Source organism: Chenopodium quinoa, unplaced genomic scaffold, assembly GCF_001683475.1.
Source record: "Chenopodium quinoa cultivar QQ74 unplaced genomic scaffold, ASM168347v1, whole genome shotgun sequence".
NCBI classification, from domain to species: Eukaryota; Viridiplantae; Streptophyta; class Magnoliopsida; order Caryophyllales; family Amaranthaceae; genus Chenopodium; species Chenopodium quinoa.
The window spans coordinates 1,016,893-1,044,881 of NW_018743066.1; the positions used below are offsets into that span (position 1 = coordinate 1,016,893).

Sequence of the window (27,989 nt, forward strand, 5' to 3'; positions counted from 1 at the left end):
GTTGAATTTGGGTAAGATTTAAGGGCTTTTCGGTGGTTGTTGAAGGTTAGAGGGTGTTTTAGGCGATTAGAGGGGGTTTCGGTGGCTGGGTGGGGTTAATAGGATGGTGGTTGTAGTGGTTATGGTTGTTTCAAGGGTGGTATTCGAGGGGTTGATTTTGGTCATCGGGGGTGAACTCGGTAATGGGGGGTTCCGGCCGGCCGTTTTTGGGGGGTTTATGGTGGCGGCCGACCGGTTTATGGTGGGTAGGCTATGGTTAGGGTTCACGGTGGGGGTGGGTGGGGATAGGTGGTGGGTTTCGTTTTTTCATTTTTCAGTTTTGTTTTTTTTTATTTTTTCAGTTTTTTTTTAATTTTATTTTATTTTTTATTTTTCAACCAATTAAACAATAACACGTGGCATCCTAACCTTTCTGAGATTATTAAAATCAATTTTTCCTATAGTAAATGGAAGCTGAGTAATGGAAAAGTTTATAGTCCGTATTTGTTTTAAACTAATAAGACAAAGATATACGGAGTACAGTGAAAAAGAGAAAAATAATGGAGGCTGTCAAATCCCTTTATTTCTGATATGTTCTATCCTTATTATGTAAGAAAATAAAGTGGAAAATTAATCATACTGTACCTTCTCTCTTTCTCTCATCACTGGACTTTCCTTTACCTTCTCTATTGTGGAATAATAATGTTGCTCAAAAATATAAACTTATACTTCATTCAACAGTATTGCTGTCTACCAATCATTCAACAGTTTATAAAATTAAATTGGAATAATATAAGATATTCTGGCTATGTACTTATTTGGAAAAAGGCTTTACTAAATAAAATTGGTTGTTGACTATATATGTTGAGTACGCTCATACGTACTTGTACAAAGTTGAACTTGATTAATTACTAAGAGGTCTCGAGTTAGGGTCTGTTCTAATAGACTGAAATCAGCTGAATTGAACTGAATATTTTATAAGAGAAGGAAATTAGGAGCTGAACTGAACGAACTCAATTGAACTAAACTGAGCTGAACTGAACTGAAAATAAACGTATGAGAACAGACCTTTAGTAGGATCGATCACTCTTTTTACCTTAATATATATATATATATATATATATATATATATATATATATATATATTGTAAGAATATTCATACTAATATTGTAAACTAAACCTTATATTCCATCTTTTAGTTGCATAAGATCATATAAAACATATATGAGATTTTTAATTTATTCGTCTCAATGTAGAGTAATATTGAAAGTTTTATAGCACATTTATAAAGACATAGAAGCTAGTGAAAATTGTGCAAAATTAACAAATTAAAACATCTTTTAATTAAAATTAGAGTATCTTAAACTTTTTATTTATTGAAACATATTTTTAATCACAAAAAATATCATTAATAAACTTAAAATGGTAGTTAGTTCAGGTAATATTAGGTGTTGTACTGTAGTAGTGTTGTACTATAATATAGGACTAGTGGTAAAGTACAAAAAGTACTCGAGGCAAGGGATCAAAGGATGGTTTACCAACTAATACTAGGTGGAGTTTTTGTAGTAATTAAGACTATTAAGAAAAGGATAACTACCTAACTTTAATTACCACATTCCTTAATTATTTAGGAATGAGTCGTGTAGATTTATAGTCTATTTGCAAGGCTTGTTTTTTACATGTTTGTGGCAAATTTAGGGATGATTTGAGGTTTTGTCGAGTTTATTAAGAGGTGCTAGTATTTTTACCAAAAAAATTGGCCAAAAAGATAATAATCAAACGAAGTCTTGAGACAGTAAGCTAGCTAATTAGATTAATGTTTATATATATAATCAAGTTTGTCAACTCTAATAATTAAATAATTAATTGGTTGTTGTCATTTATTTTAAGATAGAAAATGGTTCATTATTCTACTAGCACATAAATATAATAATGTCATTATAAAATGTGTATTATTAGGTATTTAATTTAGAGACTTTGTACCCCGTTTATAAAAATTATTTTAAATGTTAAGAGCAAAAAGAACAGAAAATGCAATTAATAAATCTAAAAATAATATATAAATAATTTTAAGAAGGAAAATGAAGAGCAGTGTTGTGTTTAGATAAGGTCATCTTGGATCTATCATATCATTCATATGCAATTAAGCCATAAATTATTATGTTAGGTGTAATTAAGCTCATTAGTTATTAGAGAAATAGAGAGTGACAATTTTGAAGTGAGATAGGCGCATGGAATAACGGCATCGTTTTATATTCAAGTTAGTATTATTATCAATTTATCACTAATTAACTAATTAATCATGTAATCATTATTTCAAGTCCTAATTAATCACCAGCTAGCGTATATATAATGTAGTCTCATCTTCTAATGTCCATCAACTGCCATTATCCAAATCCTAGTGTATTGATAAATTTTGATGAATATTTTTGTTTATAAATCACGAAGTATATTGAATTTAATCAATTACGTGGCAGTACACCTTTATTCAATCCATGGTGTGTACACATGCTAGAAAATCCTATATTAGCAATTCTTAAGAAATTAATTAATTACCAACATACTCCATATAATTTTTTTTTTTGATGTATTACATAAGAACTTTTGTTCATATTTGATTAAGATAGAATATTTAGCACTTCATACTTCTCACAAATCAACAAACATGTAAATGATCATGCCGTCCAAATTTACAACACTTAATATTAACCACAAATTGTTCATTTATTTGAAATGTCATTATCGGCGAAATTTTTAAAGGATATTGCTAACGAACGCCCCGGGGTGTTAGATAAGGATAAATTATATTGGTTGAAATGGTATTAAGTTAGGAATTCATGACAAAATCACGCGTCGTTCGGTGTAATTAATGTTAATTTTACTCTAATATTTGCACTTTAATTCTCTTATCTAACGCCCCGGAGGCGCTCATTAGCTTTTGCCATTTTTAAATAATTAGGAGATCACAATTTAATCTAATTACTCAAGCTATCTCTTGAAGGCAAAATGTAAAGGTTGCTCTAAAATCTACACTACCAACACTATTCATGTGATGTAATTGAGACTTCGGGTCACCCGGCCCGAGAAAAAGTTCTAAAATCTACACTTCCAACGCTATTCATGTGATGTCATTGAGAATTCGGGTCACCCGGCCGGAGAAAAAAGTTGGTCTTGAACTCTCACATCTACACCAACAATAATTCACTTTACATGCTTACTTCCATCCCTATGTTTCTTTCTTCACAATGCAAACATAAATGTTGGTGTATGCTCCCCATTGTCACTTCCCATAAGATTGTGTTTAACGTACTTATATGTCAAATTTTGTGCTTCTCATGGCTTATTTGCTACTTTTCATTGTACTGTGATCAATACAAATCATTTTCTTAATTCATATTAATTATTCTAATTAATTATTCATACCTAAAAATGTATTATATTAAAGGGAAATATACCTAGCTAGCTAGTATTATATTCGTGTTGTGTAATAGCAGGCTTAGTCATTGAAAGAGTTAGGAATGCACAAACTGCACTTTCTTGAAACCATTGACTACTTGACATGGCCGCCATTGTTATTCCTAGCTTTAATTAGTGAAGTTTAATTTACTACGAGTATTCTTCTAGCTCTTATGATAATTCATGTAAAATAAATGTCCCCTTTTATTTTTTTAATTTATTTTTATCGACTATATGATTAACTATTTTTAAATGTTAGATTATGTAAATAATCTAGTATGTAATTAGTTTGTAAATTACTAATGTAGCCTTAACCCTAACCTAGTATACGCTTGTATTACATATTGATTCCTGATTAATGAGAAAGGCACGGCAAATATTCTCATATTCTCTCATGGTATCACGAGTCTAGGTTTTTCAATCCGAAACCCTAAATTCTCTTCCGCTCATCTTCTCTATTATTCTTTTTCTTCTTCAATTTCGGTTCTCATCAATGGCCGAGCAAAAGATTCATCCTGCTACTCTTGTCCCTAACATCAAAACATGCATTCCTATTGTCCTTGATTACAGTGGTACTCAGTACAATACGTGGTCTACTCTATTCCAAGTTTCCAACTCCATTGCCGTACGAATTTAGTGATCGACCATATCATCCCTCCCGTTGCTAGTGACAAGCAGAAAGCCCCTGAATCTTCCTCTGACCCTGAATTGTGACAAAGACTTGATAACATCGTTCGACAATGGATATACAATACCATCTCGACTGATCTTCTTGATTCAATTATCGATCCCGATGACAAGGCTATCGATGCTTGGAAAAGGTTGCAGAATTTCTTTCTCAACAACAAGTCAGCCCGTGCTCTTCAGCTTGATGCGCAATTCACAAACACCAGACTTGATCAATTCGAGGGTGTTAAGGCGTATTGCACTCGCCTGAAATCTCTAGCGTACAACCTTCGTAATGTAGGTGATGCGATTTCTGATAATCGTATGGCGCTGCAATTATTGAAGGGACTCTCAGAAGATTACAAGGCGTTCCGCACCTCCGTTCGTCATCTCAATCCGCTTCCCACCTTTTACACCTTGCGATCTATGCTTGAATTGGAGGAATAGAGTAATGCTACAGACGTTCCAGATTCGGGTGAAGAGGCTCACATCTCCCAATCCTCGACGGTCGCATTTAATTCGCAGAAGGGCAAGGCGAATTCTGATTCTTCTCGTTCTTCACAGCCTGCTCGCGGTGGTCGAAAACCTAAGGGAAAGGGAGGAAAGAAGGGCGGTGCCGGGTCCGGTGGTCGGAGCAACCAGCCACCGCCGCAAACGCAGCAGCAATCCCAGCCTGCAGCGCAACAGTTCTCGGGTCAGCAGGGGTGGTCGTATCCACCTCCTTGGGCATATTGGCCAGCCCCTCCCTGCCCATATCCTTCGCAAGCCCCAGGCCCAATTCAATGGGCTGCTAGGCCTCACCAGTCCACTCCGCAGCAGCCTGGTCTTCTCGGGTCCAGACCACAGCAGGCTACTACATGTCTGGCCCTCCTTCCCATTCTTCGGGGTACGTGCCAACCAACATCGAGCAAGCTATGCACACTATGTCTCTTGCCGATCCGAATTATTACATGGACACCGGAGCTACCTCTCACATGACAAACTCTCAAGGTAACTTGTCATCATATTTTCATTTGAGCAAAAATAATAATAATTTTATAATTGTTGGTAATGGTAGCAAAGTTCCAATTCATGGTTATGGTCACAAATCCTTACACCAAAACACACTTCAACTCAAAAATATCCTCCACGTACCTAAACTTGTCAAAAATCTAATTTCCGTTAGAAAATTCACCATTGATAATAATGTGTCAATTGAATTTGATCCCTTTGGGTTTTCTGTGAAGGACTTGCAGACGGGGAGCAAACTAGTGAGATGTAATAGCAGTGGCGATCTTTATCCCTTCTTCACAGATCGTCAAGTCTTTTCCACTTCCAACCCGTTAGCTTTTGCAGTTGTTTTTCCTAGTGTGTGGCATTCCCGTTTAGGCCATCCGGGAAATGCAATTCTTAATTCTTTGCGTAGTAGTAATCTCATAAATTGTAATAAGGCTTCAAAGCACATTTGTCATTCTTGTCCTTTGGGAAAATTAATGAAATTGCCTTTTTATGATTCAATGTCTCATACTATTATGCCCTTTGATATTGTTCACAGTGATTTATGGACCTCTCCCATTGTTAGCTCTCTTGGTCACAAATATTATGTTCTTTTTCTAGACAATTACACGAATTTTCTATGGACTTTTCCTATCTCTTCAAAGTCTCAAGTTTATGATTTATTTATTCTTGTTCGAACATATATTAAGACTCAATTTGAGAGGGAGATTAAAGCTTTCCAATGTGATAATGGAACGGAATTTACCAAAACTCCTTTTCAAAAATTTAGTGAACAAAATGGCATGGCCTTTCGTTTTTCTTGTCCATATTCTTCTCCTCAAAATGGCAAGGCCGAACGGAAGATTAAAACAATCAATAATATTGTTCGTACTCTTCTATGTCATGCTTCAATGCCGCCTTCTTTTTGGCATCACGCTCTTGAAATGGCTACCTATCTCCACAATATCTTACCGTCAAAACTTCTATGCTATAATTCACCTACTCAAGATCTCTATCAAAAGCTTCCCGACTACTCTCATCTTAGGGTGTTTGGTTGTCTATGTTATCCCCTCTCTCCATCCTCTAAAATTCACAAACTTCATGCTCGAAGTAGTCCTTGTGTCTTCCTAGGATATCCATCTAATCATCGAGGGTATAAATGTTTTGATATGTCGAGTCGGAAAATAATTATAGCTAGACATGTATGGTTTGATGAGTCGGTTTTTCCCTTTTCAAAAATTCATACTCCGGAACCTCATACCTATGATTTTTTGGGGAGTGAATTGAGCCCTCTTGATAGCCCTATTGTGCGGCAGCACCTCCTTTCCCACCCCTGCCTCGTGCACCTCCCACTACTCCCACAAACCCGCAGCCTGGCATCACATATGCTGCCATACAGCACACTCCGCAACCAAGATGCGGTATACCTCACACTGCCACAACCCAGTCGCGGAGTTCCCTGCCCAACTCACGACAACAGCAGCAGCTCCCTTCTCGCTGCCCAACTCTCGTACCTGCTATGTCCCCCACTGCTCAGCAGCGTGGTCTTCGGCCACCTCCTGCTAGCCCCGCCGGGTCAAACGCGGGCAGTGGTGTGGACGAGCCCATGTATGGTGAGATGGAGCAGCCTTCCTCTCCTACTCTTCATCCCCCTCCAACTCCCTCTTTACACCAGCCTCATTCCATGGCCACCCGTAGCAAACATGGAATTTACAAGCCAAATCCAAAGTACTCCAATAAAGTCCATCACATTTCTACCTCTATATCTCCTATTCCCAAAAACCCGGTCCATGCTCTTCGTGACCATAATTGGAAATTTGCTATGCAGGAAGAATATAATGCTCTTATTGAAAATGGTACTTGGGAATTAGTTCCCCGACCGAATAATGTGAATATTATTCGATCTTTATGGATTTTTCGGTACAAAACAAATTCTGATGGCTCTTTTGAGAGACATAAAGCTCGCTTGGTTGGTGATGGTAAAACTCAAAGGAAGGGTATTGATTGTGATGAAACTTTTAGCCCGGTTGTCAAACCGGCTACTATCCGGGTGGTTCTTAGCATTGTTTTGGCTCAGTCTTGGCCAATTCATCAATTGGACGTGAAAAATGCTTTCTTACATGGTCATTTGAATGAAACGGTTTACATGTATCAGCCTTTGGGATTCAAAGATCCTGATAAACCTGATCATGTTTGTTTATTGAAAAAGTCACTATATGGTCTGAAACAGGCGCCCCGTGCATGGTACAAACGTTTTGCAGATTTTGTGGCTACCATTGGTTTTGCTAATAGCAAATCTGATACCTCTTTGTTCATCTATCGCCATGGTAAAGATACTGCTTATCTCCTTCTATATGTTGATGATATTGTGCTTACTGCTTCATCGGAATATCTCCGATGACATATTATTTCTCAGCTCAGCTCTGAATTTGCTATGAAGGATTTGGGTCATCTGAGTTATTTTTTGGGTATTGCTGTTACTAGTGGTAAAAATGGTTTATTTTTATCTCAAAAGAAGTATGCACAGGAAATTTTGAAAAAAGCAGGAATGGCAAATTGCAAGCCTTCGCCTACTCCTGTTGACACCAAAGGCAAATTGAGCACTCAGGAGGGTGCTCTGTATGATGATCCTACTTCTTATCGACGCCTATGTGGTGCTTTACAGTACTTGACATTCACCCGACCAGATATCTCTTATGCAGTTCAGCAGGTTTGCTTATTTATGCACTCACCCCGTATTGAGCACATGGATGCGTTGAAACGCATTCTACAATACATTAGAGGTACGACGGATTTTGGTTTACAATTGCATAAATCTCCTGTTTCTTCTCTTGTGTCATACACGGATGCAGATTGGGGCGGGTGCCCGGATACTCGTCGTTTGTGTGTACCTTGGTGATAATCTGATTTCTTGGTTTTCGAAACGTCAACCTACTTTGTCTAAGTCCAGTTGTGAAGCAGAGTACAGAGGGGTTGCCAATGTTGTTTCCGAATCCTGCTGGGTTCGAAATTTGTTGCTCGAGCTATTTCTTCCTATTTCGAAAGCAACTTTGGTTTATTGTGACAATGTTAGTGCAATTTATCTCTCCAGTAATCCGGTCCAGCATCAGCGCACTAAACACATTGAGATGGACATACATTTTGTTCGTGAAAAAGTTCAAAAGGGCGAAGTTCGTGTCCTACATGTGCCTTCCCGATACCAGATTGCAGACATTTTCACCAAAGGTCTTCCTAAGGTTTTATTTGATGATTTTCGGGACAGTCTAAGCGTTCATGGTCCTCCCGCTTTGACTGCGGGGGAGTGTTAGATTATGTAAATAATCTAGTATGTAATTAGTTTGTAAATTACTAATGTAGCCTTAACCCTAACCTAGTATACGCTTGTATTATATATTGATTCCTAATTAATGAGAAAGGCACGACAAATATCTCATATTCTCTCATTATAAAAGCATCTTTCCTTGGTCATCATTTTAATAAACGAATTGATATATACTTGGTATATTTTGTAGGTCATGGTACAATTCTTAGAATATGTCTCATTTAGTGACTATACATGCCTACATGTACGTCGGAGTGTCAATAGAAAATATCAGCATATTGATTTGACTAATCATTTTGATCAAAGAAGACCAGATAAACACATTAAGTAATCAACTCATTAAAATATAGTCTCATACTCTCATTTGATCCAAAATACATAAAATAGCTAAAGTACCTTTGTATTACTGCGCTTATTAGAATAAGAAATACATACATTATGAGTACTATATAGCAAAGGTGCAAATAAAAGGCAAAGTAGATAATAATACAAACAATTTTATAGGAAAAAAAAAGAACAAAGAGGTATTTATATGAATTATATCTTAAATAAAAAAAATTTAATACACCTTGGCCCTGATTTTATAAAAATAATAATAAAAAAGAATAATATTAGGAGATACGGAGTTTTTTTTTTCTTTTTTTTTAAAAAAAAAAAAAAATCTTGAAATAGTATTTCTTATATTTTCCCTACAGGAAAAAGAAACACTCATATATCTTCCCATGCATAAAAAAACATTTACATACAAAGTGGAGTAATTAAAGGTGCGAAAGTGACCTATTTTCAGCCCATGCATATGCATGCATTTAAGCCAACTTTTGATTATCCAATTATTTTGATTTTCACACAAAAAGGTGGTAAATTAACATATTTTCACACAAAAAGGTGGTAAATTAACATATTTTCACTGTGATAAGATTTTGTTGGCTTATTCAAAGGGATATGTATATTGACCGTCCATTCTTTTAACTAAAGTTTTTCACTAATTAGATTAGTTTTTGTAAATCATATGTATAAGTAGACAAAACATCTTAAGGTGTTTTTTCCCTCAACAATCCAGTCAATTTTGCTCAAATTTTCACCGTAAATACATATAGACATATATACTTCGTGATTATATAAACAAAATTGTACTATACGGAGTATATTGTATATATTTTTTAATTTTCACAGAAAATCATAAATAATATGTTCACGTATTATTTGATTGTATTTTCTAGCTAGGTACAATATGATAAGATTGACAGCCTGCTTATAACAATGTTAATTAGTTATAGTCTTATAGTCTTTAATTATTTAGTTTTATGATAAATTTGAATGTTTATAATATTCCACTCTTTGTGCTGTACTATAATCTTGCTAAAGAACTTAGGAGTACAGAGGTACACGAGTATATAAGTATCAGTGTATCTGACATTGAATCACAATAATTAATTGCGCATCTTTATACTATCTTTATTTATATCCCTGAAATATTCTCAAAATCATCCACTTAAGGTATCCTCAACATTAGACACCAACAATAACATCATGCATCCCTCGATTTACTCTTTCAATTCATAAATGTTAAACAAATTCATCACTTCATTGTAAAACTAACCTTGATATTTACCCATTTCGTTTTAAGTTATATGCAACATTATGATTTCTACAGACTATAATATTCATTCACGATACATGTCTCATATTGATTACTCCATAAGTTTTTTACTAGTGTATAAAAACAAATGTTATACTTTGTATAATAAAATGTATTTAGATTCATCTTAAAAAACATATTTTCAACATATTGATTTTGTGTTTTTTGTAAATAGATGGTTATAAACTAATAATTATCTTTATCAGTCAAACTGCATTAAACTTTTTTTTAACCAGAAACAAGGATAATATTTTGTACTCCGTATTATTGCAAATAGGGGAAAGGTTAGGAGAATCAAAAAAAGAGAGTGAGGAATTAAATATGTTATGTTCCATCGTTCCCATTAAATTTTGCTCCTTGTTTGTCTACATCTTTATGGCTTTCTATATAGTTTTCGGTGCTTTGATTAATTAAAGAAAAAAGGTGTAACTTAGTTTTTGTGTCATAGGAATGCGTATCTTTGCATACTTTGTGTCTGGCCAACCAATTAAAGAATATGGGGGGAGAGAATGGAGGAAAAGAAGGGGACATTTGGCCCAATTCTCGGTAAGTGACTCATCACTCGAGGTTGCATTTGCAATTTTGCATATGCATAGCATAATTGTCATTAGACTCATTTCCCTAGTCTTATTTTCGTAGTTAAGTAAGACCCTTTTCGTTTGAGCCGTTTTGCTGAAATCTGTTCTACTTTATACTGTTATACTGAAATTCGTTGAGCCTTGTTTTGTTATGTTTTGTTGACTCAATCTGCTTTGCTGACACTTACTTCGCTTTATTTGGCCAGAAACTCAAAAGAATAGGATCTAATAAGATGACAATGCTTAATGGTTCAAACTCTATATATGACCTACTAGAATTCCACTAATAATAAATTAAACTAGAATTGAGTAACCTAAATTTTAAATGGTAAAATCGAAGTTGAATTGACAAATGTAATACGAGGCTTATATGACGTACCTGTATTATTTCAGAAAGTCATCAACTTATTTATTAGTTGAATGGATGATCCTTAATTAATCCTAATATGTAAAAGATTGAACTAGGGATGATTATGTGAGTTAAAGGGAATTGTTTAAAAGTATTAATTATTTGCGGAGCATTATTATCAAATTAACACGTATGATTGATAAGGTATTAAAGTACAAATACTTAAGTTATTAGTATACTACTAGCTAGTAGTATAGTATACTATATAAACTCAAGCATGCAAAATGTTGAGTTTGACAACATTTTTTTTATATATATAAAAAAGATTCTCGATCATTAAAAGAAGCAAGCACCAGTTTAAGTCCTCTACGTTTTATACTTCGTATAACATTCGTTGGTTAACGAGACTAGCTTTTGATAATGTTTACTGAATTACTACTATTAATATATCTTTACTGAATTATGTTATTTATATATGTTTATCAAAGTTTATGAATATTGTTCTTAAATAATTCATCAAGCACAAAGTTTAAGTGTTTAATTAACATACATACCTAGATCAGAGAAGTCATTAACAACACAATTGTCCTTACATAGCTACATTTAAATATTAATCTCCTTCATTTATGCTGACCACTAGTTAAGGCCACTCCAGTTTTCACTAGCCTGCTGGTTTGCCATAAGTCTTTCTTGGTTCTCCATGATGAGATAGAATTTAGGTCATATTTTGTTCACGTTATTTTTACTAATTTTAGTAAAAAAAAATTTATATACGTAATAGTTAAGATTTTTTAATAGAGGTAGATTAATAATGGTCATGGTTTATCTTTTTTATTGAGTAAATATAAGTTTGGGTATTTTCATTTTTACCACCTTCAAATAATGACTTTGTCGAATTTACCACCTCAAAAAAAAACATTTACTTTACCACCTCATAAAAAAATTAAACATCAGTTTTACCACCTCATCTGAGCTCAGGTGACGGAAAACGCTTGTGGGGCCCAGCATAACGGCTAGTTTTTGATTTTTTCCCAAATTTCTCTCGATTTCCCTTTTATTTAAACCTAGTTCTTCATTTGTACACCAAATTCTTGCAGATTGGAGATTAATTTTTGCGATTTTCTTCACAAATCAGTATTTTTGGGCAACCTTAACAATCCCAAACCCTCTAATTATCAAACAATCAATTGAACTCCTCGACAACAAGCATCAAATAGGTAAGCCATTGTCGTTAATTCTCTAGCAATTTTCGTGATTTATGTTGTAATTTTTTGGCAATTCGTTGCGTGATTATGTTGCATTTGGTAAGAGTAATTGAAATTGGGCGTTTTGTGAGGTCAATTAAACCCCAATTTGAATTAAAATACTTAGGGTTCATGTAAGATTAAATTAGATTGGGGGTTTTTGTTATGTGAATTGGCTACTGAAATTAGGGTTATATTATGGTGATTGTGTTCAAATACAATTAATTTCATTCTTGTTCTTACTGAATTTCAGAAGGGAATGTCTTCAGTTAGCATGTCACCCTCAAAGGAGAAAAAATGCCAATGTGGAGTTCCAATGTCTAGGCTGACTGCTTGGACTAGGGAGAACCCAGGACGCAAGTTTAGGACCTGCAAATTCTATGATCCTGTGACTGAGTCAAGGGGGTGTAAAGCTTTTGAGTGGGTGGATCAACCAGATGGAACACCTTGGCAAACAGAGGTGATTTCTTTCTATGTCAAACCCTGTGTCCTCATCATCACTTTGATCCCCTCCTTCACTAACTCCCCTCAAACTGCCTTTCACCTCACTGTTAATATGGTCTACATTTTTCTTCAACCACTGTTCATCATCATCAGAGTATAAGTCCTCCTCTCCCTCATCAACTTCTAACTCAAAATCACTCAACTCAGAATCAGAAGACTCTGTATCACCATCCTCATCACTAAACACATCACTGTCATCCCTTAAGCTCCTCACTCTTTCTTTTATTTTTCTCACTAAATTAGCTAAATTTCCAGTCTCATCCCCAACCTTAGCCTTACCCTTATCTGCAGCAGTGAGTTTACCCTTCCCTTTATGTGTATTAGCATTCACTTTCTCTGCCCTAGGAAGCCTCTCCTCAGCCTCTCTGTCATGTATAACAATGCCTTTTAACCTAGGGCTTCTCCTAAATGGCTCTTCTTCAGTGGGCTTACTAAGTTCTGGGCTGGGTTTGTATACTTAGGCCCACCAAACCTCTTTTTCAGTTCCTTCCTTTGTGCAGGGGTTAGCTCATTCCCAGATATACATTTTAAGGGTGTTTTGTTAGTCCCTTCAATTGGCTCATGACTGGTAACATACATCTCACATGCCCCCTCTTTGTTCACCGACTCTAGGAAACCATTCACCTCACCATCAACAAGCTCCCTTTTACCATTCACCCAAGACTTGCCCTTTTGTTTATACCAGCAACTAAACCCCCTAGGAACCTTCACATTCACATACACAAACCCATGTATAGCTGCTTGCCTCAAAAAGTGTACATCTATCTTATTTTTTTCCACCTTTCTCATCCAATAAACCCACCCACCATCCCAAGTTAACACCCTCCTATTTTTACCAGCTAAAGAAGGTATAAAGGCACCCCCTAATGTAATTTTTAAGTTCACTGTGTCCATTCTGTAACAACACCAACAAAAGCACACACAACAATAACCAATTTCAGTAATTACAGTAAACAACAAAAACCAATTCACCAATTACAGCAAGTAAAAGCAATTCACATTGACTATGCACTAAATTAACAGTAACCAAGTACATCTAATTAACTAATTATTTAACAAATGCACACTCTAATTCAGTCAAAGATTCGCATAATTAGGGTTTATAATACTTTAATTCACAGATTCCCCAAAAAGGCATACTTTACCCCAATTGACAACCATAAATCCAACGAAATGTACTAATAAAGGGTTTAAAGTACCTCTTGTAGTCAGGAATCTCGATTTCTGTCAGCAAATTACCAAGCTTTTGGTCCCCTCACCCTGTGGAAGATGACAAGAGAAGCTGATGTGTTGCAATTTTGTGGTTCCAGCTCGATTTCAACCACCCAAATTGATCTAGGGTTTCAGTTTTTACAGAGAGAAAGAGAAAATTCAAAGGAGAGAGAAGCAGTTACAGTGAGAATCAAGAAAAATCAAAGGAAAGAGAGACGAAAATTGATGAGGAAGTGAGAAATTTGGTGAGACATTGATTGTGGAAGGTGGAAGGTGAGAAAAGGAGGAGACAGAGGGAAATCGATTTTAAAAGAATTAAATTGGAGGGAAGTGACAGTTAACTGGGCCCCACAAGCGTTTTCCGTCACCTGAGCTCAGATGAGGTGGTAAAACTGATGTTTAATTTTTTTATGAGGTGGTAAAGTAAATGTTTTTTTTTTGGAGGTGGTAAATTCGACAAAGTCATTATTTGAAGGTGGTAAAAATGAAAATACCCTATAAGTTTATATAGTTAAGATATTTTGATAAAGATTAGTAAGGTTAACAATCAAGTGAATATAAAACATCTCTCCTTTTTAATGTATTTATATAATGTAAACACAATAACTTTGAATACGGATGTTATAACACATACATAAGATCTTAATATGTTCGCAAACTTAAATGTCATCATGTGTGTTTGAATGAAGTACGAAGTAACTAAAATTGCCATAGGTTACAATTAAAATTGACTTGGTCTGGCATTTCTAGCTACAATTTCAATCTTAAAGTTGACAAAATCAAAATTTTGTTCCTCGTTATCTAGTCTAGATAGTAAAAAGACAATTCTTTACTTTCTTTCGTACCATAACATCTTTGAATGTATGGAACCATATAAAATATGCTCGATTGAATACAACAAAAGACTGAAAATATTATTACCACACTATAGAAGTCAATGAACTTGTTAAACACTATTTTGTACATTTGTACTACACACATTGAAATTTTTTTCAAAATATTATTTACAAGCCAAATTTGACTATTCACAATTATTATAGATAACCCAATAAATTTTGGACTAGTTTAAGCTTACCAACTATTTTTTTTTTTTTTTTTTTTGTAGTGTTTTGATTTAGACTTTTATTTGACTATGTACCCGAAATAATAATAATACACTCCCTAAAATGCAACTATGTAACAAAAGTCCATTTATATATATATATATATATATATATATATATATATATATATATATATATATATATATATATATATATATATATATACGGGGAGGTTCCGCTAAAAACAGAGCTTATGGTGAAAACTAAAAACAAGCAATCTTAGCCATTCATTACTAGCACAAAAGATCAGACGGTTCTAAAGCCCCAAGATCATTCCAACCTTACATATAATCAATTCAACCGTTTTAAAGGTCTTTTTTTTTTTTTTTTTTTTTTTTTTTTTTTTTTTTTTTGACAAACGCAACGTTTTAAAGGTCACTACATGCTAAAATAAGGTAACTTTATCTAAATTGACGATATTTACATAGAGTCACTATATATAAAAATAACGTAACTATATACAAAAATAGGGTAGCTATATCAATTTTTACCGTATTTACATTAAGGTCAGTATATACAAAAATAGGGTAACTATTTCAATTTTGACCATATTTACATAGAGTTCACTATATACAAAAATAGGGTAACTTTAACAATTTTTACAACATTTACATTAAGGTCACTATATACAAAAATAAAGTAACTATATCGACTGAGTTTTTGACACCATTTACATAAAGGTCACTATATACAAAAATAAAAGTCACTATATATAAAAATAAGGTGACTGAAACAAAATTTACAACATTTCCATAATTCTAAGGTCATTATATCGAAAATAAGGTAACTGTATATAAACTTCGGGTAATTATATCAATTTGACACCATTTACCCAGAGGTCAATAAATATAAAAATAAGTATTAAAAAAGTCTATGTAGGATTCGAACCTACATCCTGTGATTACACGGTGCTCGACCAATTGAGCTAATAGGCTTTTAACATGCCAAAAATCACGCCCACATAAAAAACTAAGATCGATAAAGGGTGAAATAAAATCATCATTCGTGAACATTTAATTTTGCTCAAGTTGACTAATCGAGGCCTTGTAAAATTAGATTCAGAGTGTTGTACTGCTATGCATGATGGATTGGAGTATATAATGCATCATTTTCCACTGGATTTAGATAGTGTACTCAAACAAAATACAAAGTCTTAATACCATTCAAGTAATCAAGAGACATGGAAAATCTGATCAATAAAAGTAAAGCTAAAAACAAAGATGCAAAACAAAGTCCTAGCTCTATCTTAGTAAACACGCTGGCCAAAAAAAAAAAACGAAATTCAAACAGAACAACACATTACATAAACTTGGAAGTTGGACCTCGTAGACAATACAAGTATATGGAAATTCATACTCTAACTGAGAATTCATCATATGCAGACTCCTGAATATGAGAGTAACATACTTCCTGAATCCCGACTTAAGTTTATGTGGATCGAACATAACTGAAGAGGTATGAAGGCAAGGTAGAGCACCAAAACATAAATTCAGATCATAACATAGACCCAAAAGTTTAACAGGCCAAGATACTAATATAACAAGGACTGGTACAAAACTGAACATGTAAAAATTCATGAAAATCAAAGTCAAATTACCGTCTTGTCATTAATGTATCGAGCAGCATAACCAACACCAGATTTTCTATGCTGACCAGTCCAGAAAATTTCACCACCTAGAGAGATCTTTGGGGTCACACTCTGCATCCCACCAGTCAAAGGAAAAGAAAATCACACCAGTAATCAAAGTTCAACATCAGCGAGTACAGCTGAATCAACCAAATCATACCTCCACTGACCAGCCTCTTAATTGTCCCTTATATACCGACATAAAATACTGGTTTTTGAGGTCTCACCTAGCTACATCCATTACAGAATACATACATTTAGATTAAGTACTTTGAAATGCAGACTTTCATCCAGATTTCATCCAGATAACCTTATATTACACTAGAACTCTAAGCTCACTCTAAGACAACTCTGCTCCTGAATCTCAATGTTGATCGTGTTCTAAGCAGAGGTTTTCCTTTTCTTAGTACTCATTCTCTGTGTACAAAGCAGAGCTAATTTATGTCTCCAAACTCTCACTAATTCACTCACAAATCCACTAAAAACACTTCATATTACTCAAAATTCGAATTAACTACTCCAAACTCTCACTAATTCACTCACAAATCCACTAAAAACATTTCAAATTACACAAAATTTGAATTAACTACTCCAAACTCTCCCGAATTCATTCACAAATCCACTAAAAACACTTCAATTACTCAAAATTCGAATTAACTACTCAAAACTCTCCCGAATTCACTCACAAATCCACTAAAAACACTTCAAATTACTCAAAATTCGAATTAACTACTCCAAACTCTCACTAATTCACTCACAAAACCACTAAAAAAACTTCAAATTACTCAAAATTCGAATTAACTACTCCAAACTGTCACTAATTCACTCACAAATCCACTAAAAACACTTCAAATTACTCAAAATTCGACTACATTAAACGTAATTCCTTTTTTCGATTCTACCTCTCATTCAATGAGAAAATCAATTCAAAGTTCCAGCAAATTCCACAATATACATAACATAACAACAACACAGATCAGACATGCATCGAAAACCTAATTTTCCAGATATCAAAAAACCAAAATAATTAAAAATATCAGATCGAACTACAAAAATACCTTAGCCGCTTCTCCTGAAAGTCGAATCCACAAAAACTTGCGCCTTCCTCCTTCCGCCGCATTTAGAGAGAGAACGAAGAAAGAGAAACACGCAGTAGAGAGAGAAAACAAAGAAGTTGGTTGAAGAGAGAGAAAGTACGAAAGAAAAGAGAGAAGAGAGAGGAGAGAGAAAATAACCTGGAAATTAAAGAGGAGAGAGAAATTCAGAGATGTCTGAAAATAAGAGGAAAGAAATCTGAGCCATACAATTTGATGAACGGCTCAAATTAAACGTTTTCAGTTTTTACTTTAACACTTGTTTTTACATGATCCTATTCTTATATATATATATATATATATATATATATATATATATATATATATATATATATATATATATATATATATATATATATATATATATATTCGCATACCATATTAAGACAATTAATTTGTACTACTACCTCCTTTACATATTATTTACAACGATTAGACATTTTTCCTCTCTACTTTATGTCAAATCGTTGCAAATAATATGTAACGGAGGTAGTATTACTTCTAATGTACTTCGTACTATGTAATTATATAGTATAGTTGAAAAAAGGGTCAATTCATTACAACTATAATTAAATAAATAAACACATATATTGAAAGTAAGCATGCCATTTGACACTATTAACTTTACTTGAAGACTTACGGTCGAGGATCAATTCAAGTCTGAAAACGATTTTTTATTTTTTTTTTTAATGAAAATTAAAAAATTGATATTAAGGGAGAATAAATCAAACACTACATAATTTTATTTTATTTATTTGTTTGAAAAAAATAAACGACGTGTTTGACAGGTTTTTAGCTTAGTTCAGCATTATTATGTCTTGATCAACTTATAAGAAGAATGTCTTTTTCTTGAATTTTTGTACTATTACATTACACTTTATCTTATCGGCCAATTTTTTTTTGTATCATCTAGAATTCTAGATTGTTACATCAATGGATAATTGGATTTTTTGTTAAGCTGTTAAGGTCGGAGTAATCGATCATGCCTTTTAATCCGTATATAATACATTCGTTGTGTATAAGATCATACAGTGGATCTATTATCCAATATCTTAATTAATAGAGTATCTTCTAATGTTTACTAGGTCATATAGTTTGGTTGGTGAATTATAAGTTATTTATTATCATGGTCATTGATTGATGATCATTAATTATATGTGGACTTGGCAAGAATATTCTATGATCTTCTCATCACGTAGTAGCACTCAATAATTTAGAGACCATAACATTATTTATATATATTGAAGTAAGAGCTCAAATATAATCCATTAGGTCACAATTTTTATTTTATTCTTTATGTTACCTATTAGTCATGATAAATCAAATGTATGGAGTATATACTTTGCTATTCTATCCAATTATCCATAATTCCAAAATGACTTCTTGTGTCTTTAAACAAAATTCTAGGGTCTCTCTCACAAAAAATAAAAAAAGTTCTAGGCTGGTATCTAAAATTTAAGATGGAATTTCGTAATCTAGTCTATCATTGTATTTTTGTGGCTTTTTCTTTGGAAAAAAAAAAAACTTATTCCTTTCTCTTATAATAAGCTACTCTTATTTGATCAATGGTCTTTTAAAAATAATATTTTGAATATATATATATATTTTTTTTAAAATGTCAAAGTGAATAAATAATACTTGTAATTCATTTTTCTAATCATGTTAAATGTTAACGATATTAAAAATGAAAATTATATGTAACTTACTACAAAGTTAATTTTTTCGGATAAGGAACTAAAATATGATCTAATCACTACAAGAAATAACCTTTTCGTAGCGATTATTTTAACCTTTAGTATCGGTTGTAATTGCAACAAAAAGCTTTCCAACAAATGCTCATTTGATACAATATCCCCCGTTGCCTTAGCCTTTAGTAGTGGTTTTCAATATCGCTGGGGTTGCCCTCAATAATCGATACGAAAAACTACATTCAATCGTGGTGATTATTGTAGCGATTACAATCGCTATAAATGTTTAACTCATTTTCTTCAAAAAAAAAAAAAACATGCGTATGATCTTTACAAGATTCGAACTTGCAACCTCAAACTCTTATATTAAATGTTTCACCAATAAGCTATGACATATTTTATGTACTCTTTGTCAAACAATATTTATATATCTAGTGTTGAAAAGACTTCTCGTATCGATTTTTAGGATTTAGTGGCGATTGTAAATGATACAATTTCTCAAAATTATATAAATGTGTAAAAATAGTGTGGATATGTATTATTATGTTTTCCGTATCGATTGTATATGGGAAAACTATGACGATTGTAAAAATGATACGACATCCTTAGTTATTTCACAAATATACTTGCATATTGTAGCAAATGTACAATCGCTACGAAAAGTGATTTTTCTTGTAGTGAATGAATCGGTACCTCACACAAAAAAAGTTTTAGGGTGTTTGATTCAAGCATAATAAGAATAAGGTATGAGTTTGGAACGACCAAAACCCATATCTTAAACCTCCAAGGTATGAGTTTTTGAAATTCAAAGGAGGGAGGCGGGTATGGCTCATACCCATACCTTTAGATTTAAAATTAAAAGGAAAACTGTCATCCCTAGATCAAAAATTCAAAATCCAAACACATAAAATTAAGGGCTTGTTTGGCATCATTTTTTGTTTTCAATTTTCTGTTTTTTTGAAAACTAAAAACCAAAAACAGGAAACAAGAAAAAGGTGTTTCCACTTTTCTGATGTCAGTTTTTAAAATTACCATGATTTTAATAAGTTTGAATAATTTTTTATTCGTTATGTGACATATATTATATGGTTTTAAAAAACAAAAAACCAAAAAACAGAAAACCAAAGTGATGCCAAACGAACCCTAAGTATCAAGTTCCAACTCCATACCATGCAGGTTACATTCCTTATTTTAAACCCATACCGTTGTTTGAACCAAACGCAAGTATTAAGGAGTATGTCTTACGTACCAAATGGAATCAGCTAGAATCAATTTTCAAAGCTGACTAATGTCATTATTAGGTGAAGATTCTAAAAAATTATTGGATATTAAAATTCTCCTTAAAATTCTCATATTGTTGATGGCTATGACATATTGTTTGTGCCAATGGCTGTCTTAATAATAATGCTACTTGCTAATTAGCTAGCCAGGATTGAAATCAACATGTTAGGTGATGAAAATTGCCATAAAGAATCTATCTTATGATTTTGAATGTTTTTTTTTTTCTTTAAATAATTTTTTTTTATTGGAATATATAAACTTTCACATTGCTTATCTCATAAAGATATAAAGGAATACATACTTTTGTATTTTAAAATTATTTAAAAAGGCAATTAATGATTTAAATGATATTCATAAGAGTCATAACTCATTCTTTTGTGTTTAGAGAGCCACAAGGGCGGGTGATGAGAATCGATTACAGGATCACCTGAGATCGGGAGGGGAGCTCTAACCACTTAAGCTATCCCTCACTTTCTAGTCATAACTCATTCTAACTATTATATTTTATACTTTGCATATCATAGTGTGAAATTCTACTTTATTTAGAGAAAGTATTTCACTAACTTAGTAAGTTAACAGTAGTATGTGAAATCAAACGTACATACTCATAACTCATACTCCTTATTCTTTTTTTGGACGGCAATATTAAAGGGTTTGGTTTAATGTCTTATCTTTGAACACTCTTACATCAATTAGCTAGAATCTTGAAAATTGAGGGAGAAAAGGAATTTTTATTATTTATATTTTTTTTTCTAAAAAGTATGTTAAAGTTTATGGAGTATGGACACATATAAATATGATTGATCACAAAGTCACAACTCACAAGCTTTTACCTAAAGAACAAGACGAGGTTAGTACAAAATCAATGAAAAACAATATTAGTTTTGTCACGATCATTATGCAATTTCAAGAATTAAGTACTCCTTCCCTTCCATAATGATAACATAGTGCATACTTTGATTTTATGTTAAAACTTTAAATATTTAGATTGACATATGCACGTACTAGTTTAATATCATGTTTCACCGAGAATTATTTGGTGTACAAAGAGCTCAACTCCAAACTCAGCAATGTGAACGAGATTTGATAACAAATATGTGTTAAGACCCTCAAATAATTTATCAGCTGTATTCACCCCTTTTTCCCAACATATTATTCCTAAAACAAAATTTTGTTTCACATAGATTTTCAAAACAAACATGAGTACTGAGATCTAAAAGTAGAACACATTCTTATATTATTTTTTTTCCCTTTATTTTGGGCCACTTGAATTCATTACTTTTGTTCTAATTGGGCCATTAAAAGAGAAGTTCAAAGACTCCAGGGTCGGCCCATCCATTTTGGGCCATCTGAAGCAAAGTTCAAAGTCTACAAATACTCTATGTTCTTGTTATGATGGCCAAAAAATTCCCAAAAAAACCCCATTTGAACGTGAATGTTATTTATTTAATTATTATTATTATTATTATTATTATTATTATTATATTTTTTTTTTTGACAACAGATTAAGCTGTTGAACGTGAATTTTTAACAGACTCGACTTTTATAAGATTTTTCGTTCAATGCATATCATTGATCATTATTCATTATATTTTCTGTTATATATAAGTAAATTTAAAAAATACGATCAAATACACCTAACTCTCAATGTACCTAAATACAAAATAGTTTATTTATTTATTTATTTATTTTTTATTTTACAATTATAGTGCACAATTTCCTTTCAACAAATAAAAAAATGTAATCCGTAAGATGATTACTTTGCATAGTTTAATGTAATAATCTTGTTATTATTATGGCATAGCTATAACAACTCTCATATTCATTTTAGTAAGGACAAGTTTTGGAGTCATCCACCTACCTCAATAATCATTTAATCACTCTCAACAAATCATTTTTTTTTTTTTTTTTTTTTATAAGTCTCACCTCAACTACAAGTAAGGCCTTCTTTATTTCACTTTATTTTTACTTATTTCAGAAAAAATAAGTTTATGTCAGATCATATCAGAAAAAATAAGTTTAGATTAGAACATCGTTTTATGTGTGGTTTTTTATCGTTAAATATCTTTAATTTCGTAATGAAAAAAATTGTGAAAATTACATATTAATAAACTACAAATTATTATGAATCTAATAAGATCCCACTTGATGTATTTTTTCTTGTAGATTATCGTACACTTAAGATCAAAGTTTGGTCAAATCAGACAATCAGATCATATCAGACCAGATCAGCAAAAATAAGGTGAACCAAACAAGGCCTAACACGGACAAGATTAGTAAGGAGTACATAATAGTATAATACTAATGAAGGTAGCTAACATGCTAGTATAGATGATACAACTTATTTATATTACGGTTGAACAAGCATACATTGTTGGAGTGTATTGGTTGATCAATCACAAATTTCTTTGTCACAAGTAAATACTAACTCCCCATCGACGTCATTGTAATCGCAAATACATGTTCCGCAACAATACTTACTGTCCTCGCAGAAATAGCATGTTGTATCAGCGAGAGACTTGATGCTAATAATGTTTGAAAGGGGAAGAAGTTGGCGAGCAGACACCGCGGTCTGAGGCGCAGTTAACAGCAGCAGAACAGCAAGCATCACAACAAAACCAACGCAACCATTCTCCTTCTTCATCTCTACTTCTTCGCCGTTTTTTGTGTCGAGTTGTGTGATGGATTAGAGATACAAATGCCTTACATATATGTATATATATAGCTGCAAAAATGGTACTCCGTACATGTTTAATGGCCTTTTGGTGCATACCAATTTCTATACTCATAAACTATGAAAATTAACTATGAAAATTATTGTTTCTTGATATATTTTTTCATTAGGCCGCCAATCGGATTTCTTGTACAGCCAATTAGCCACCAATACTGTGTTGTATATGACAACAGGTCAATTATCACTCTCAACTAATTCAATATATTATAGGCTTAAACAATATATTAATCCTGAATCTGACACTGACATGCTAGCTTACATATACCTCGATGATAAGTACAAAATCTTCCGCGTTGACTTTTAGTTAAGGCTCTGTTTAGTTCACCTTATTTTGCTTATCTGAACTTGTTTGATCTGGTCTGGTATGATCTGATTTTATTTTTCTCTGATCTGATCTGATATGGTCTGATCCTATTGTCTGATTTGACCAAAATTTGACATAAGGAAAAAATATATCAAGTGAGATTTTGTTAGACTTGGTGTTGATAATGTTTGAAAGGGGAAGAAGTTGGCGAGCATACACCGTGGTTTGAGGTGCAGTTAACAGCAGCAGAAAAGCAAGCATCACAACCAACGCAACCATTCTCCTTCTTCATCTCTATTTCTTCACCGTTTTTGTGTCGAGTTGTGTGATGGATTAGAGATACAAATGCCCTACATGTGTATATATAGCTGCAAAAATGGTACATGTTTAATGGCCTCTTGGTGCATACCAAGGGGTACAACTTATTTTATAACAATTTCTATACTCATAAACTATGAACATTATTGCTACTTGATGTATGTATATATATATTAACCTCTTTCTCACGACATCTTATGTTGAGAACTGAACTCTAAAAGGATATAAGTAGAACACATTCACCAATTAATTTAAATTTTACCGAAAAATACGACAATTGAGCATTTCAGTTACGTCGGAATTTACAATTTCAAGTCAGTGAAATTTATCACGACACACTGATTTTGATCAGTTTCGTTTTTCATATTTATTATTTTGTAGTTCTAAAAACACCGTTTTTACAATATTCCGATCTTTAAATGCCAAGTCTTGATCTCCTTGGTGCTCTCTAGTTCTTGTAAAAATGGTGAATATACAAGCTATGAAGCTAAGAACCTGTTCTCATTGACTGAACTCAGTTGAACTAAACTGAAGTGAACTGAACTGAGCTGAACTGAACTGAATATTTTATAAGAGAAGGAAATTAGGAGCTGAACTGAGCTGAGCTGAGCTGAACTGAACTGAGCTAAACTGAACTGAACCGAACTGAATTTTAACGTATGAGAACAGACCCTAAGTATATAATAACAAAATAGACACACATTATAATAAAATCAAACATGGGTACTCGAGTTTGAGCAACACAAAAAAGATCGAATTAGACAACATTTAATTTGGCATTTCCTAGTTGTAACTAGGACAATACATTTATTACATTACACACATATGTTTCCTAAAAAAAAAAAAAAAATGAAACATGTCATCCTCTACAAATATTTAAAATATGTTGATGTGTACGTTGATTAAATGAACATAACAAATATAATCTGGCTAGAGGTCAAGATTTGCAACTCTAACCTCTAAGATTTATTTCAAGCTCCATAAATTTTTAAGGACTCAACGGAGAATAGACAGTATAATGACTAGGAGGGGAGGTAAAGGCGGTAGCTTAGAGTCGAGTATGCATCCCTCCGGAGACCACTAAAGTTTCACCGGTGATGTATGAGGCCTCGTTCGAAGCTAGAAAGGCCGTAGCATCAGCTATATCTTTTGTACTTCCAAATCTTTTAAGTAGAATCCCTTCCTCGAAGATTTGCCTCTACAACGTTACAAGATATTAAAAAAAAAAAGATAGCGTTAAGAAACAACAAAAATGTATATGATATACGAAGTATAAACTAAATTTGAGTTTCAACCGTCAGCTTAAGTTTTACGCTATATCATCAGTATAAAAGCAAGCTGATTGCTTTGTAATACTTACAATTGGGTCGGACTTTGTGATGATTCCTGAGAAATGTGTAGGAACATAGCCTGGGGCAACACAGTTTACGCGAGTATTTGGCGCCATTTCTGCTGCTAGTGCCTAGAAATTGTACATGAACACGTACATGATGAGTGACAGTGGTCGTAATGGTAATGAATTTAAATGTAATTTTATTTGCAGCAAAGAAAAAATCGAGGTACTCTATGACTATCCTTAGAGCCGGATGGATACGTACACATGCATGATCGAAACAATAATTAGTCGTACCTTAGTAAGACCATGAAGGGCTGTCTTGGTGACTCCATACATAGTCATCAAAGGCATAGGCTGATAAGCAGTAATTGAGGAGATAAATATGATGGCTGACTCTTTTGTCAAATGGGGTGCAGCATCCTATCAAACAAATTAAATATAATCATCCATATTTTCCAATAGAAAATTTAATTTACGTGTTACAAGTTTAAATGTCAATATACCCATGTAATGATCTGAACATATGAATACTGCAAAAAATCAAAGCACTCTATACAAAGTTTTGTTTTTGTATTTTTTTTTGTGTGTGTAACACGATGTTTTATATTTGTAACAAAACTTACCTGGAGAAGAAGTATAGGAGCTTTCACATTAACCTCCCATAACTTGTCAAGGGCAGATTCTTGGGTGTTTAAGATCGTGTCCGGTGTTGGATTAACAGCTGCATTTGATACAATCACGTCTATCTTCCCAAATTTCTGCAAACCAATAACAATCCATAATTCAATACGTAATTAATAATTAGACACTAATAATCCAAACTAGTTAAGGTGTTGCATTGCATGCTACTCCCTCTGACTTATTGATACAGTCAAACTTAACATACATACATGCCAATGTACTGATTTGACTTATTGACACAGTCAAACTTAACACACATACACGCCAATGTACTGATTTGACTTTAGATATATACTAGTATGCGCGTTGTATAATTTATTGGTTAGATGTTAGTAAAAAAACAATGGTCAAAGTTAGTATGTGAATAGTAAAAAAAAAGTCAAATGTGTCACTTATATAGGAACAGAAAAGTAGAATGTAAAATGAATAGCATAACCCTCACCAAAACCTGTGATTAATTATTAGCAAAAATGTAATTAATTAACCTGAATAGTTAGGTCTATCATATTTTTCCTCTGTTCTGCATTGGAGACGTGACAAACAACGCCTAAAACGTTAATTCCTTTGCTACTTAGCATCTCTACTGCTTCATCCACATTTTTCTGCAAGAATTTGAACAACAGTACATTAATCAAATATTAATCCAGTCGATAAAGATAGCACAAATTAATTGATACAAACAAATTTTTTTATGCAAGAACAACCAACCTGTTTGCGAGAAGAGATGACAACAGAAGCTCCTTCCATACCAAGGCGTTCAGCAATGCATAAGCCAATACCTTGAGTTGATGCTGTGATTATAGCCACCTTACCAATGTATCTCTTTCCAATCTTTTCCATTTTTCCTTCAATAACTACCCATTTTGTTACATTAATTAGCGAATATATAGAGGGAGTACATACATTTAGCTGGTATGTATGAGTGCATCTCAGCGCATAGTTGCTATGCATTTACAAAGCATATAGGAGGGGAAAAATGTAAATTTGGCAAGCTATTGGAAAAAAGCTGACTCTACAGTGGTACATTATAATGTACCATTATACATGTACAATAAACTATTAAAGTATATGTTGTCTTAATTGTACTTTTTATGTATTATTATGCATGTTGTAGCCTGGTACTTTTTACCATCTATAGGTTGGATATTTTCCCCTTAAATATTTACCACCTGTCACCTATTTATGCATGTAGTGATACAATTTTCCATCCAGCCTATATGTTTGTTAACAAATAGCAGCTATGCGCTAAGGGTTAACCGGCATACATACATCAGCTTATGAGATGAATACACACACATAACATTACATACTCTCTTATATGCCATTATGTAAGATGTACGGACTAATATATAAGGACAAGTTTATCTCGGAAATAAAATAACCTCATGATATGATCAAAGAGAACAATGGAATAGGTGGCTTACCTTAACTTAGTAGCAAGACTCTACAATAGTGTATGTAATTGATTTATTTTTGTTATCTCTACCTTTAATTTTCTCTCTTATTGAAATTATGTCAACTCTTATTTTTAGTCTTTGCTTTTATACTAACACTAACACACTAAAACTTTTACACTTTGTTTTGCTTTCCTTCTATTTTTCTATGAGCGCTCATTTTATATCTGCCTCACTTTGTTTCTCTTCTTTTGTATTTTGACGGTTTGACCCACCAATATGTAATGCTTTGATCCGCAACCAATATGTTCGTTATTTCTGTGGTCCAATACCAAGTAATTAAACAACACAAGTCAAATTTGATTTGAAGAACTACTCGTAATTATTTTAGGAATTCAAAATTGAGGGCGGTATAATTACACATTATATACGGTTTAGGTATCCAGTTTGGTACACATACAATGTCAAGTTAGTTCCAACTTGCGGGCTTCGAATTTATGTGCA

The 27,989-nt window shown here is 33.1% G+C and overlaps 1 protein-coding gene across 1 annotated transcript; it reads right to left on the minus strand.

Moving 5' to 3' along the window:
• Window positions 1-24,773: 24,773 nt before the first annotated feature.
• On the minus strand, window positions 24,774-26,931 carry LOC110731271 (tropinone reductase-like 3). The gene is made up of 6 exons (XM_021911115.1): window positions 26,800-26,931; window positions 26,577-26,693; window positions 26,034-26,168; window positions 25,705-25,830; window positions 25,435-25,536; window positions 24,774-25,272 (listed from the first exon to the last, which is right to left on the minus strand). The coding sequence occupies exons 1-6, from the start codon at window positions 26,929-26,931 to the stop codon at window positions 25,123-25,125; spliced, it is 762 nt and encodes a 253-aa protein (XP_021766807.1). The 3' UTR covers window positions 24,774-25,122.
• Window positions 26,932-27,989: the final 1,058 nt, after the last annotated feature.